Raw genomic sequence first — 15,459 nt, forward strand, 5'->3', positions numbered from 1 at the left:
GTGTACTTTCTTCAGCAAGGGGACACATCTGGCAGTGCAGGATTTGCGTCCCTGGTGGCGCATTGTGTTACTGATAGTAGCCTTTGTTACTGTGGTCCCAGCTCTCTGTAGGTCATTCACTAGGTGTCCCCCGTGTGGTTCTGGGATTTTTGCTCACCGTTCTTGTTATCATTTTGACGCCACGGGGTGAGATCTTGCATGGAGCCCCAGATCGAGGGAGATTATCAGTGGTCTTGTATGTCTTCAATTTTCTAATAATTGCTCCCACAGTTGATTTCTTTACACCAAGCGTTTTACCTATTGCAGATTCAGTCTTCCAAGCCTGGTGCAGGTCTACAATTTGGTCTCTGGTGTCCTTCGACAGCTCTTTGGTCTTGGCCATAGTGGAGTTTGGAGTGTGACTGACTGAGGTTGTGGACAGGTTTCTTTTATAACGATAATGAGTTAAAACAGGTGCCAGTAATACAGGTAACGATTGGAGCCTCGTTAGACCTCGTTAGAAGTTAGACCTCTTTGACAGCCAGAAATCTTGCTTGTTTGTAGGTGACCAAATACTTATTTTCCACTCTAATTTGGAAATAAATTCTTTAAAAATCAAACAATGTGATTTTCTGTTTTTTTTTTCCACATTCTGTCTCTCATGGTTGAGGTTTACCCATGTTGACAATTATAGGCCTCTCTAATCTTTTCAAGTAGGAGAACTTGCACAATTGGTGGTTGACTAAATACTCATTTGCCCCAATGTATGTGGCTTAATATGTGACAAATCCCTGGTCTCCAGACGCAAATGATCATTCACCTATTGACAAATTATTGGCGGTTCCACAGGCAACTGCCAGTCTTCTACTGTTATCCGATGAGGGCAGAGTAACGGGGCAGCTTGAAGGAAATAGAGGACCGCTTGTTACCTGGTGAGCGTCTGCTCTGGGTGAGTTACCCGGAGATCCAGGTGGACAGGAGACTGGTTTCTCTAAAAGAACTTACAAACAACACTACATTGAATAGTTTTGCAAGAAAAACAATGTGAGGGATAATTTCTCATTCCTGACCTTGTAGTTTGTCCTGCAGCAACACAAGCTGCTCGGTCTGCTTCAGGTTTGACTGTTTAAGATGTTGGTTCTCCTGCTCCAGCTATAGATGAGTAAATTAGGCCTTTGGTATTGTCCTCTTGTCCAGAGCAGAATGCAACCGTTTACTCTTACCTCTCGGAGCTTTATAGTCACCCAGTCCTTAATTTTGGCCGCCTTCTCTTCAATTATTTTGGCTTCCTGGGCTCTGACTGAGATCTGGAGTCAACAAAAAAAAACATTACAACATATGGATTAAAACAACTGTTTTTCTATGAGTAAAAGAGAGGAGAGAGAGGAAAATCACATGGTTCGTACTACTTTGCGGGCCCCTAAACTACGGCTCCTTTGACCTCCAATTTAAGAACCACCGTTTTTTGGTTCAACCCCACACCTTCACACCTGTTTCTTTAACTGTATCTCCAAATTCTTGATGGTGGCATCTTTCTCCTGGACCCGGATGGTCAGTTCTTGGTACCTCCTGGACAATAAGTTCTCAGACTCGCTGCTTTGGATGTTTGCCGACTTCAGCTTTTCCTCCATGGTGTGGATCTGAAATGCATGGCTTAGTTGACACTGATAAATTGCGCAAGCCTTGCCAAGCTCAGGACAAAAGCTGCCCTTTTCACCTGTTTCTCTGCGCTTTCGGCACGCCGGTCGGCCTCGATCACCCGCTGTTCCAACTCCTGCATCTGAGTTAACAAGACAAAAGCCTCCCAGTTACCATGGTTTCATGCGTCAGGGGTAGAAAGTCAGCACGGCCGCCCTCCGCCCTCTTCCTCTTTCCCGTGTGGGAAAGTTCAACTGGGCCAACAGACATGAAAACCTCCTAATCAATAATTAATCGCTCTTTCTCGACAGGCGAAGATGTTCTGCTACGTGACTGCCGCTGAGCAAATAAGAGGTTGTTACGTATACTCAAGGGCGTAGGTTTGCTTAGGGATGGTAGGGACATAACACTACCAACTTTTCAGGATGCTCAAATTGTCCCCACCAACTTTTAAGCAACCTTATTTGCATTATATTATGACTTCAGTTATATAGGCCATTTAAATTGTCTTCCCATATATGTTGTAAGGATAAAATTCAATTGACCCTACCATTATTAAGTGAATTACAGTACTTTTATTATGTTCAAACTTACATTGACCCCTTTTCACATGCTGATGTGCCAGTCAATTTTTTTACCCTCAAACGCACGTTTGATTGGCTGATGACTTGACCCCCCCCCCCCCACACACACACACACACACATTTTCACAGCCCAACAGAAATACAACATGCTGCCTCCTCCTCCAAAATTAGAAGTTTTTTTCCACCAGCAGCAGCCACTGTATGTAATGTACAAAGATGTCAATGTTGTGGAGGTGGGCACCACACCACTAATTTTGCTACTGAAAAGTCCGTGTGAATTTCTCGAACTCCATGAGGAAGCTGCGTTGAGAGAAATATCCTCCTGTATGTTTTCTACTGTTAACGTTAATTAAACTGTAAGGAATGTAGTGAACTAATGATTACCCCCTTATAGATAGTTAATTGATGATTAACAAGTTTGTATTTCTTGTGTATGTTAATATGTGTTCAAATATTGCAATTTAAAATTGCTAATAAAATCCAGTAGGGGTGTGACAAAATATCAAAATGGTGATATATCGTGATACTTTGTATCCCAAAATGTTATCGATATGCTCCTGTAAGAATCGAGATATCATTTTCAAAAGGTGTCAATGTCTAAAAAAATAAAAATAAAAAATAAAACTCTAAGGCTACATTGACGGTGCTCGACGCCCAATCCATTTAGACTGGGAATGTTCATTCATTTGAAACCAGAGCATTCACAGTCATTCTGTCCGATTTTCAGGGCATTTACAGCTCATTTGCTGTTCATTTTAGGCAATCTGCAGGTCGTTTCCTGTTGAGTTTGAGTTACTGCCTATTCATTTGGGTGATTCCCAGGTCACTTCCTGTTCTGTAACACAAAATGAACAGGAAGTGACCCATAAAATACCCCAAAATCAACAGGAGGTAACTGAAAATCAACAGGTAAATGACCTTAAATGGCCCAAAATTACCTCATTGCCTGGCATTGGCTAATACTGACGGTCATAGACGTTCAATCCGTTTGAAGTGGGAGGGATGGCAGCGAATGAACGAATGTTCATTGACTCAATGTTCATTGTTCGTTGACTGAAATGAGTTCAAGAAACTAAATTCTGTGCTTTACGAAGAGTGAAAAAAGCAAAATTTAACACAGACGAAATCATTCGGCCGATCAGAGTGAAGTATTACCGAAACAAAATGGTGACGTCACGTACCGTAATGGTCGGCAACGGATCGCCGCATACGTTTTTCTTCAACACAACTTGGCCGTGTCAATAAAAAAAAAAATTGTTTTATATATACTGTGTATATATATATATATATATATATATATATATATACATATATATATACATATTCCTGCCTCCACCCATGTACCCGTTTATAATGCACACCATGATTTTACAAGTTGATTTTGGGGGAAAAAAGTGCGCGTTATATTCGGGAAATTACGGTAGTCAGGGAACGGAAGTTGGAGGGATCCTGTTAAGATGCGTGAGAATTTAAGAAAAATGTGGAGAACGATTGGGCAAAAAAGGCAAACGACACTGGAGGAGTGTTTTGAAAAGAAAACGAAACCATCGTCAAAGAAGGATAAAAAAAAAAATCTATCTTGATGAGACAGACGGTGACGGCCACAACAGCGTCAGGTTCCACACGCGTTCTGCGACGCTCATGTTGCGTTACTCCTGAGCCCGAGGTTGAAACCAACGATGAAGATGATGAAAAAAGTGAGACAGATCTTGATCCAGACTCATCAGATTACTGGGAGCCACCACATTCAACCGGGAACAGCCGAGAGCCTTCCCCGTTGTTATGTGTGCAAATAGTTCAACAGTTCAATAGTTTAGTTATGTGTATATAAATTGTTACTTTGCGATCAAAAGCCCTATTTGTCTTGTTGTTTATGTTATTTTGTAGAACGAAAACATTATTCAGATGTTTGGGATGTCACAAAAGCGAAAAATAGCTGTGTATAAATCAAAGTTATGTATGCTTTCATAAAAAGCTCAATTTCTCCGTTTTTTTCATCAGAAATTGGAAAATTGCTCAAACTAAGCTATTTTCTAATGCTGATTTCTAAAGAATGGAAAAAGATGTTAACTTTTTTTCTGCTGAAAGAAGAGAGTCTAATCTTTCTTTTGGTGGATTCCATTTATATAGCAATAGAACAGAATTTTCTGTGGGCCTTGCAAAATCAGTCAAAATCCAGTAAAACGGCAAGTAACGAAGGTCAACAATGCCTCATGACAATTACCTATCAAAATAGTCATCCATTAATTTGACAGCCCATTTGTCCTTGATTAGTCGATTAATCGTGGCAGCCCTAGTATGTTAGTCCACCCAACAAATGGTAGAAGTCAGAAAACACACAGACGTACCCCCAAAACATGCAAAAACTGTATATACAAAGTTATTGGAACTAAAGTTTTTGCCTTCATATTACATTGCACTAACAAATGCACCCCCAAGGAACTCCTCACTAGACCTTCGTCCTCACTCACTGCAGAGATAAACGTCATGTCACTTTTTTTTTCATCTCGTGCTTAAGCTTGCTTTTTTTCCACACCAAAGTGGGTCAATGTGTAAAACACTCCTAACTTGGCAAGAGAGAATAGATGAAGACCATGAAAGCAGCCTTTCCAAAAAAGCAATAACATGACGGAATGGTCACCATTCAGGCGATCAACCCTCCCCCCCAACATATTCGCACATTCGTGTGCACGCACACACTGCAAAACTCGACTAGCGCCCCGGGGGCCATATCCGCCTTTTCGTGTCATTTTGTGTGGCCCACAAAAGTAAACCATGTGCTTTGACTTCGTATTTCTTGCTGAAATTAAATTTAACTAAAATGTCTTTAGTCTTTAATGAAAGTGAGGATTTAGAAAGGAGATTGAGATTTTTTTCTTTTTCAGATTTGAAATCAGTAACCAGAAATTGTACAGAATCAGTTAAAAAAAATATAACTGCAACAGAAAATGGGGAAAAAAATGGGTCCATGCTATCAATAGTTGATAATTAATTTGCTATTCCCTTCGCCAACTATTCGATTAATTGTGGCAAGGAAGTTGGTAGACATAATGGTCTTCCAAATGAACCCATAACTACGATGTGGCCCACGACAAAACTTGATACCCCTGACTTAAAGCAACACTCGGTAACGTTTCAACCTTTATAAAATATTTTCATAACATTTGTGATGATGACTGACAACTAGTTGAATGGCACCTGTTAACAAAGGCGTAGGTTGGGTCTTAATATTGGTAGGGACGATATAACAGCAAAACCTACATGTACACTTTTTGCTGGGGACAGGACATTAATGAGACCAAACATATTTGGTGAATGGGGGTCAGGGCTACATAAATCTGTATTGACCTATTTTAACTTTCAACCCATGGCCACTTCCCCCAGCCAGCCAGCCCGGGGAGGGAGGGCGGCCGGGTTGGGGGGGTTCAGCGCAGCCCAGCAAAGCAGCCCCCCCCAGGATCCAGCGTGGTCCCCCGGGCCACCCGCGCACCCATCAACCAGCCTTCAGGGATGGCAAGAGGGGGCGCACTGAAAACCCCACGACCACCCCCATCCGCCCACCCGGCCCACGAGCCACAGCTGCAGCCCCCCAACCGGCACGGCACCCCACGGGACCGCCAACGGCCCACCAAGCCCAGGGCATGGCAGGGTCCCCCGCCGGAGCAGGCAACATCCAGCCGATACACCGGCGCCCAGCCAGCGACCCGCGATGGAGCACAGGGCGGATACCCAGTCAGAGAAGAGAGGGGAAGGTGGAGGCAAGAGGACGCCGAGGAGCTGCCGCGGGGCGACACGAGATCAGAGCCCCAACCTCCCCCCACTCCCGTGGCCGGTAGCCCAGGCAGAGGAGAGGCCACGCCATCGACAAAAAGTGTGGGACCCACCTACCACCCTATTACAGTGGCAGCCAGGTTCTCGGCTGGCAGCCATTACCCAGCACCGTGATGGGATTGTGAGGGGACGGTAGTGCAACGTATGCATTAAAATAGGTGAGCTTGGCTCTTTTACTTGTAATTGTGAAGCCAGTAATCATGATTTGAATCTAAAAAGTGAAACGGTTGAGAGGTTCCTTACTGTTTACTCCACAACTCTCCAGGGAAGGGAAGTGCCACGATGACTTAGATGTTGAATATTCAATGCATATGGCCAATATCCGGTGAGACACAATGACTGGACACCGTGTTTACAGTTTATCACACTGACTCATACACTTTACCCTCTCGGCCAGCAGCTCCCGGATTTTTCCTGCTTGAAGTCGGAATCTGAGCAGCTGCATCTCCAGGGAGGCGCAACGCTGCTGCCAATCCACACCGGGCACGCCCACACCTCCAACACCGCCACCGGTGTCCAACACGTCGGCCATTTTCTGAAAGAAGTGAGCATGAGTTGAGTTTTATTGATATTGTGCAAGGTTGAGGTTGTGGTAAATTTATCAAAGTGTATGAGACATGTACTGTAGATTGTTTCAAGTGGTTCTCATGCAAGGTGCTGGTTTTCATTGGGTGGAGCTACTGTACATGAGACGCAAGCGCGTAGGTTTGGTCTCAACATTGGTAGGGACGCTATAACAGAATAACCTGCATATGCACTTTTTGCTGGGGATGGGACATTAACTCATTTGCTCCCAAAATCGTATAAATATGTTCTATTTTTAATTGTTTCAGTGTCCCAAAGACGTATTTATACGTCTTTTACGTTTTTTTTTTTTTTTTTTTCAAAAAAGACATCACTGGGTCGTGATTCAATTTAGCTCCAAAGCACAAAGCTGAAAATCCCTTTTAAAGCAATAAAACTGACCTCTGGAGAGCCGTAGCGCATTTCGTAAGACCCACAACCCAATTCAACTGCAACAAACGGCCAAGCCGCACAGCCGGGCGCCGGCGGAAGACTACCGAATGGGTGCCAGGCGGCGGACGACCAAGCAGAACAACCGGTAGGACGCCCGGGATGCCAGGCGCTGGACGACCGAGCAGAACGACCGGGACCACTAGTGCAGCGGACGATGCCTTTGAGTCCGTGCTGCTCGCGAGCAGAACCCACAGAGACTCAAAAAAATTAATCTTTATGAGACAGATGGCGATGAGGCCAAAACAGCGTCATCTTTCAGTTAGTTATGTGTAAATAAATTGTTACTTTGCTATCAAAAGCTCTATTTGTCTTGTTGTTTATGTTATTTTGTAAAAGGAAAACAATATTCAGATGTTTGGGATGTAACTAAAGCAAAGGTACGAAGTAACTTTTTTTCTGCTGAAAGAAGAGAGTCTAATCTTTCTTTTGGTTGGTTCCATGTTTATATAGCAATAGAACAGTTTTCTGTGGGGCTTGCAAAATCAGTCAAAATCCAGTAAAACGACCGGGAGCGAAGGGCCTTGCTCCGGTGAAAATGGCTGGGAGTGAATGAATTAATAAGACCAAAAAAAATTGTGTGAACAGGGGTCAGGGTTACATTTTTCACAAATATGCTGATGTGTGGCGTACGTAAAAATGAAAAAAGTTAAAATTTTTACTTTCAAGGGAGAAAACGGGGCAAATTCCCCTTTCTTCTTAGAAAGGAAATTTACAACGGGTTGTGTTTTTGTGTGTGTTGTTTTTTTTTTTGGGGGGGGGGGTGTTAAAAGAAATGTCTGCATAGGCGGCAAATAAAATTATTTTTGAATGAATAAAGTAGAAAGTAATTAAATATATTTTAATAAATAAATAAACAGTTGAATTAACGTTAACGGTAGAAAACACATACACTACAGGAGGACACTAATCTTAAAGCTGCTTCCTACTCGAGTTTTGCTGGTTAGCAAGTTCACACAGTTTAATGTTATGCTAACTGTGATGCAGGTCGGACTTTCAGTAGCATAATTAGTGGCGTGTTCCCCACCTCCACAACATTGACATCTACTTACAGAGGCTGCTGCTGCAGTTGGCGGGAAAAAAATTCTATTATCTCTCGTCTTTGAAGGAGGTGGAGGAGGCGGCGTGATGACATGTATTTCTGTCAGGGTTATGTGCGTAAGTGTGCGTGTTTGTTTGTTTTTAGTCATCACTTAGTCATCAGCCAATCAAACGTGTGCTTGAGGGGAAAAATTCAGCAATTGATTCAGCGTTCAGACATTCAGCAATTAAGAAGGGCTAAATGTAAGTCTGAACGTAATGAAAATACAGTAATTCACCTAATAATGGAAGGGTCAATTCTATTCTTACAACATATGGGAAGACATTATAAATTATTATCATTAATAACTATCATCAATTATAATTAGGAGTGTAACGGTACACAAAAATCTCGGTTCGGTACGTACCTCGGTTTTGAGGTCACGGTTCGGTTTGTTTTCGGTACAGTAAGAAAAGAAAATGCAAAATATAAATGTGCTAGTTGTTTATTACACACCTTTGTGCTTTCAACAATAGGAACATTAGCCTATACAAAGCTAGAATTCTGCTCAAAAATTAGCGGGTATTTAAAGACAATACAACAACAATTTGCCTTTCAGACCCCGCGTATTGGCCAGCTTTCTTTCTGAAAGAAAGAAGAAAAAAAAAAAGTCCTGCGCTAAAGAGAAAAGCAATCCCAATAACAAAGATTTTAACATGTATTTTACAAATTAAATGCCTCAATGAATCATTTTTTAAAATTATTATTATTATGAACGGTTTTCAAAAGCTTTATTGGTGGATTTTCTCAAGTTAAAGCGCCACACAGAAATTAATAAATTTAATTGTGTAAGCAGGATCTGTGTATTATTCTTATTATTTAATTACAGGTGTTTTAGCTCATTTCAATTTATTTTATTTAAATGGGCTAGTATTTATTTTATTATGTGTTTATATTTTACAAATGTGATGTAGTATTCATTTATATGTTATATTTTATGTTGTATAACTTTAGTTCCTATGTGAATATTAGTTCCTACTTGTTTTATTGTGGTAGGAAGGTTTTGTATTGAACACGGGGCCGTGTTGGTTATTATCATAGCAGAGAAGACAGCAGTAAATCAACAAAGGCAAGTCAACTGTGCCCCGATCAACCACTCAAGAGATCTGATGGACTCAAAAAGTGGGTTACGATTGCATATTAGTTTGAAAATCGACCGGATCCACCGTATTTTTACACGAGTGACTTCCGGTCTGCCCGATCCTAGCTACTGGTAGTAGTATTGACGCAGGAGGGTCGCGTCTCACGTAAAATAATAAACTCTGCCGTTCTTTTCGCGTGCGTTGTGTTGAGCCGCTTCTGGGACGCGTCCAACACGCGGCCGCACTGCGACTGGTGTGCATTGGCTGACTGAATTTAACGCCCGCGTTTCACTGCATTCTCGCTGCGGCCACGTTGTCGCGCCGTTGACGTTTCTGGGTTATACTGTCCTACCGTGTTGGTCCTCATAATAGTCGAGAAGACGGCGTGAATATAATCTACATAAAGAAACTAACCCGATCGACTCATAGACTTGAAAAGTAAGGGTTACATTACGTCAGAAACTCGTTCGGTACGCCTCTGTTCCGAACCGAGCACCACGTACCGAAACGGTTCAATACAATTACATGTACCGTTACACCCTTAATTATAATCATGATATAATTCAAATAAGGTTGCTTAAACGTTATTGGGGACAATTTGAGCATCCTTAAAAGTTGGTAGTGTTATGTCACCACCGTCCCTATGCAAACCTACGCCCTTGATGACACGTGATGGCCTTTCTCTGTGCGAGTGACGGCTGTTTTCATTTACAAGAAAAGAGCCACTTTGCTTCCGTGCTGGTGATTCAACAAGCAAAAAGTGCAAACTTGAAAAACTTCCTGTTGGTGACACACACTGGAGACGAGCGCAAACGAACAAAACAGCTGGATCGAGTAAAGATTGAAACTTTCTTTCCGTTCCCTTGCGTAGCCATGCACAAAACCTCAGTGGGGAGGTCGTGTCGGCGGGGGGAGCGATGGGTTCATTGGCTTTCAGGCTGGCCGGCCAAAGCAGGTCAGCTCTGCCTGCTAACCCCAAACCTCCTCCCTCCCATGCAATCCCTTCTTAATTACAAGGCAGGGTTGAAACTGGATTCTGGTCCGGTCTGGCACAATGCTGTCTTTCTGCATGACAGTCCCATAAGAGGGGGGTGGACAGTGGTGGGAGTTCTTCAGCTCTCACAGGCACAGAGAAAAGAGGCAAGAATGTGTGAGGATGAATGGACAAAGTGCTGAATGCATGACTGTGATGGACATTTTACCTGCAAATGTAGAGGAAGCTTGTTATGAATGTTTAAAGCAGTTTTGAATGAGCATCTTTCAGTGCATTTGATAGTGATACAGTAGACGATGAATGGTGAAAACTTCATTGCATGTGAGTGACAAGAACTGAAAATTCACTCATATACGGTATGGTATGAATTTAGTAGCTATCAGCTGAAATCTTGTGGACAATTTCCCTTTTAAAGGACCTGTGTCAGAAATGAACGTAACACTTCAAAACATGGCTAACTTCCTGTGTCTTTTTCCGCATCGCTTCTTCAGACTTTTTTTGTTCATCCACTCATGATATGCATGGCTAATGGATTTCATGTTGCTAAGTGAAACTGACTTTGGGGGCTTATTTTTTAATAGTCTTTACTTTAGATGTTGGACACTGGAAATTGCCAAAACGATTTTAAAAACTATCAGTTTTCAGTCAAAAAGTTTAACTTCCTGTTACTTTTCGGTCATGGCTTCTTGAGACTTTTTTTGAGTGTCGACTCATGATAAACATAGCTAATAAGTTTCATCTTGCCAAGTCAATCTGACTATTGAGGCAGATTTTTAAAGCATTCTAAAGGACGCCCCATTTTGCAGATTTTAAACCAACATTAGATAACTTTTCAGTTCTGATCGATTTTAGCGACGCCGGTGAACAAAAGCTGTAGTGTTTTGCCTTAAGGGAGACTGCCTTGTCCATAAGGACCAGCGCACACCCGCACAGTGTCGTAAAATCCCGATCTACCAGTCACCTGGAGATGGATTAAATGACATTTCTGTTTCTAGCGGCTGTTTGAAGGATGAATAGTAATAAGGTAATGAATCCAGTTATGGCTAAACAATAGCATATGACGCTTAGCAACTGTGTGGCTTAGTGTGGGTAACTCCCCCATGGGGTGGTGGGGCTTGGGGGGGGGTGGGCACGCCAGTGAGTGAAAGCCGGACCAATGTTTATTTTTGAGTATCCTTTTATCCCTGATCGCCTTTTTTTCCTCTTCAGACAAAACTTTTTATCTCTTTTGTTACTCTATGCAGAGTTCGCGTGGAAGCGTTCGGATCTTTTACATCTATTTAAAAGTGAGATATTATGTCGGATAACACAAAATGACTTGTGTCATAAGAATTCAATAATGCTCATGACAATGTCATGTCATAATTATGACAGTCTTATGACAGTCTTATGACATCAAATAAAGTGTTACCTGTTAATATCTTTTGGTGTAAATATCCCATAATACAGTGAGGACAGCCTCAGCCTACAGTCCGGTGCCGCTTATCCATGAACATATGCTGTTTTTGTGTCAGATTTGGTGGGTGGCAGCTTACAGTGGGGTGCGCCTTATAGTCTGAAAATTATGGCACTTTTCGACCGTGGCTTTTGAGACTTTTTGTGGGTAACCCAAGTGTCATGTTCCCAACTGACATTTTGGGGCAATTTTTTTCTTTTATATCATATCTATATTCTGAATGGCACTATTAAGACAAAATGGGTATTTTGAACCAAAATTGCTGTCTTTCTGTTACTTTTCAACCCGGGCTTTTTGAAACTTTGTTGAGTGTCTACTCATGATAGAAATGGCTACCGAAAGTCTTGTTGCTGAGTAAAACTGACTATAAGGGCTGAATTATTCTTTTATATATATATATATATATATATATATATTTTTTTTTTTTAAATGACTTCAAATAAAAAATTTTGAACCTGTAAACTGTCAAAACGACCCAGAAATGGCAGCATTTCAAGCAAATTGCAAATTCCATGCTTCTTCTTGTGATGTTTTTTTTTAACGTTTACTGTATTTTTCGGATTATAAGCCACTATTTTTTTCTTGGCATTTCTACCCTGCAGCTTATTTATTTATTTATTTTTACAAACGAGCTTCATATTGTTTTGTTAAAAATAACAAAAAATGGATAATTAGACATATTTTAAAATAATGACTTTCCAAATTTTACCATGACATAGCTCTCAGCTGCTACACTAGCACCAATAAAGTTTGCCAGAAGCTCATCAAACTTACTCAAAAACTAAGGATTTTATAAATAAATATGGCGCCAAATTGTTCTTTATGCTGCTACAAAAGAACAATTTTAAATTGATGGGCATCCACTATTTGCCACGACAAGACAACGCAATGCTAGCATTGATTAGCTGTTTTCAACTGGCACTCGAAGGATTTTATTGCCACAGAATGCTGCAACAAATTTGCTATATAAGGGCTAGCCCTAGCTGTTAACCGTTTTTAAGACGATTTAATCCACTTTAAGTTAAGGAGGCAAGGTAAAGTGGAATATACTGTATATCTTTGCAAATGTAGTGACCTATTTTTGAAAGTTTGTTTTGAAGCATTCAGACAACATGTTGGTAATGTTGATATGTGTTTATCTGTTTAATAAATATATTTTTGATCAACCAAATATTTCTGTGTAACATCTATGTAAATATCCTATGTTACGATAAGGACACCGGCGGCTTATAGTCAGGTACGGCAAATATGTGGATTTATTTCTTAAATGTTGTGAAATTTGACCGGTGTGGCATATAACCCTTTATAGTCCAGAAATTACAGTACTCGTGATAGAAATGGCTACCAAACTTCATATCGCTACGCAAAACTGGGCTTCAGGGGGATACTGCCCTGAGATAAAACAAAGCATGTCAAAGTCCACCCAGGAGAAAACGAAAGCAAAGTCAAGCAATAACAAACAGAAAAGGGACGCCGTCAGCACAGCAAAAGACGAGATGTTCAAAGTCCGACGGTTCCAACTGCGCGCCCGCAGTCCCTACAATTAGCCCGCCTGTAAATACAGGCTTTAGCTATACAAATTACAGAACTCCTGCATGTGGAGGTTTTTGGACCTGGGATGACCACTTGGTCCTTGACTGGCTGGCGGCTTTGATATGAAGCTGTGCAGGAAGAACGGAAAACTAATCATGATGAGTTTATACGAGGGGTGTAACGGTGCACAAAAATCTCGGTTCGGTACGTACCTCGGTTTTGAGGTCACGGTTCAGTTCATTTTCGGTACGGTAAGAAAACAAAATGCAAAATATAAATGTGCTAGTTGTTTATTACATACCTTTGTGCTTTCAACAATAGGAACATTAGCCTATACAAAGCTAGAATTCTGCTCAAAAAGTAGCGGGTATTTAAAGATAATCCAACAACAATTTGCCTTTCAGACCCCGCGTATTGGTCAGCTTTCTTTCTGAAAGAAAGAAGAAAAAAGTCCTGTGCTAAAGAGAAAAGCAATCCCAATGACAAAGATTTTAACATGCATTTTACAAATGAAATACCCCAATGAATCATTTTTTTCCTTATGAACGGTTTTCAAAAGCTTTATTGGTGGATTTTCTCAAGTTAAAACGCCCACAGAAATTAATAAATTTAATTGTGTAAGCAGGATCTGTGTATTATTCTTATTATTTAATTACAGGTGTTTTAGCTCATTTCAATTTATTTTATTTAAATGGGCTATTATTTATTATGTGTTTACATTTTACAAATGTGATGTTGTATTCATTTATATTGTATATTTTGTGTTGTATAACTTTAGTTCCTTTGTGAATATTAGTTCCTACTTGTTTTGTTGTGGTAGGAGGGTTTTGTATTGAACAGGAGGTCGTGTTGGTTATTATTATAGCAGAGATCTGATGGACTCAAAAAGTGGGTTACGATTGCATATTAGTTTGAAAACAGACCCGATCCACCGTATTTTTACACGAGTGGCTTCCAGTCTGCCCGATCCTAGCTACCGGTAGTAGTATTGACGCAGGAGGGTCGCGTCTCGCATCAAATAATAAACTCTGCCGTTCTTTTCGCGTGCTTCGTGTTGAGCCGCTTCTGGGACGCGTCTAATACGCGGCCGCACTGCGGCTGGTGTGCATTGGCTGATTGGCTTTAACGCCCGCGTTTCACTGCGTTTCGCGGCAGCCACGTTGTCGCGCCGTTGACGTTTCTGGGTTATACTGTCCTACCGTGTGTGTCCTCATTATAGTATAGAAGGCAGAGTAAATATAATCTACACAAAGAAACTATAACCCGATCGACTCACAGCCTCGAAAAGTAAGGGTTACATTAAGTCAGAAACTCGTTCGGTATGCCTCCGTTCCGAAGCGAGCACCACGTACCGAAACGGTTCAATACAAATACATGTACCGTTACATCCTTAGTGTATACAATGTAAATGTTTAGGAAAAGTTTGTACGACTAACAATATTAACTCATTGGCAAATCGATTTTTACTGGGAGGGGCTAGCAGCGATCAGTCAAAATGGATTGGATGTCTATTGCTGTCAATGTTAGTCAACGCGTAGTTGTCCCTTAGTGCAAAAAAATTTCCCATTTGGTGCCTTGTACCCTCTCGAAAGACACTTGCTAATTCCCACCAGGAAACCAAACTTCCAGGGTGTCGCATCTGGAGCCCAGTGCAACATAAACTTTCTCCTGAGCCGAAGAAGTCAAACTGGGGTTTACTGAAGACCACCTCGGAAGTGGGGCGAGGAGAATATAGGGCACTTTTGCCTACTGTGTCTTGTATCAACAAACATTTGACACGTGGGAACGGTGCAAGTTGTGGACTCTTAAAGCTTTCAGGGATCTGTCTGCCTGTTGGTTTCACATTAGGCCACCCAGACAGGCTGAGGGGATCCACTGGGGAAGCTTACTTTTGATGACTGCACACAAACTGAATGAAAGACAGGAAGTCTGTCTCAAAGACAGCAGAGAGAATGGCGGTCAGCTTTACAGGCAATGGAACCAATTGGAGTTCCAGAAATGACGTCAAAACATGGACCCGGAACTAACCGCTAATTTCCAACCTATGCATTGTGACACGATTTTGTCTGGTCTTTTTGTGTGGCCACTCAGACCGCCATGAAACAGTGGCACCGCCTTCACACTATGCTCTCATCCAAAGCTTACAATGCCCCGGGTTTTCTCGTCCAGCACATACCGGTAATTCAGCTCATATTGTAAAACAGACATTAGATATCCCTAACCACTTCACTGATTGGTATTCTTTTTTCACACTAATTTAGCTAATA

At 41.5% G+C, this 15,459-nt stretch overlaps 1 protein-coding gene across 4 annotated transcripts in view; it reads right to left on the reverse strand.

Moving 5' to 3' along the window:
• plekhh1 (pleckstrin homology domain containing, family H (with MyTH4 domain) member 1) overlaps positions 1 to 15,459 on the reverse strand; it is a 204,724-nt gene that overhangs the window by 49,503 nt on the left and 139,762 nt on the right. For all 4 annotated transcript variants that reach the window (XM_057859463.1, XM_057859464.1, XM_057859465.1 and 1 more), the window contains 6 exons: positions 6,418 to 6,567; positions 1,697 to 1,759; positions 1,470 to 1,619; positions 1,203 to 1,286; positions 1,050 to 1,131; positions 800 to 979 (listed from right to left, as the gene is read on the reverse strand). In XM_057859463.1, the coding sequence (XP_057715446.1) occupies positions 800 to 979; positions 1,050 to 1,131; positions 1,203 to 1,286; positions 1,470 to 1,619; positions 1,697 to 1,759; positions 6,418 to 6,567 (709 nt within the window). The remainder of the gene's footprint in view (positions 1 to 799; positions 980 to 1,049; positions 1,132 to 1,202; positions 1,287 to 1,469; positions 1,620 to 1,696; positions 1,760 to 6,417; positions 6,568 to 15,459) is intronic.

The sequence above is a fragment of the Corythoichthys intestinalis genome, chromosome 15, assembly GCF_030265065.1.
Source record: "Corythoichthys intestinalis isolate RoL2023-P3 chromosome 15, ASM3026506v1, whole genome shotgun sequence".
NCBI lineage: Eukaryota > Metazoa > Chordata > Actinopteri > Syngnathiformes > Syngnathidae > Corythoichthys > Corythoichthys intestinalis.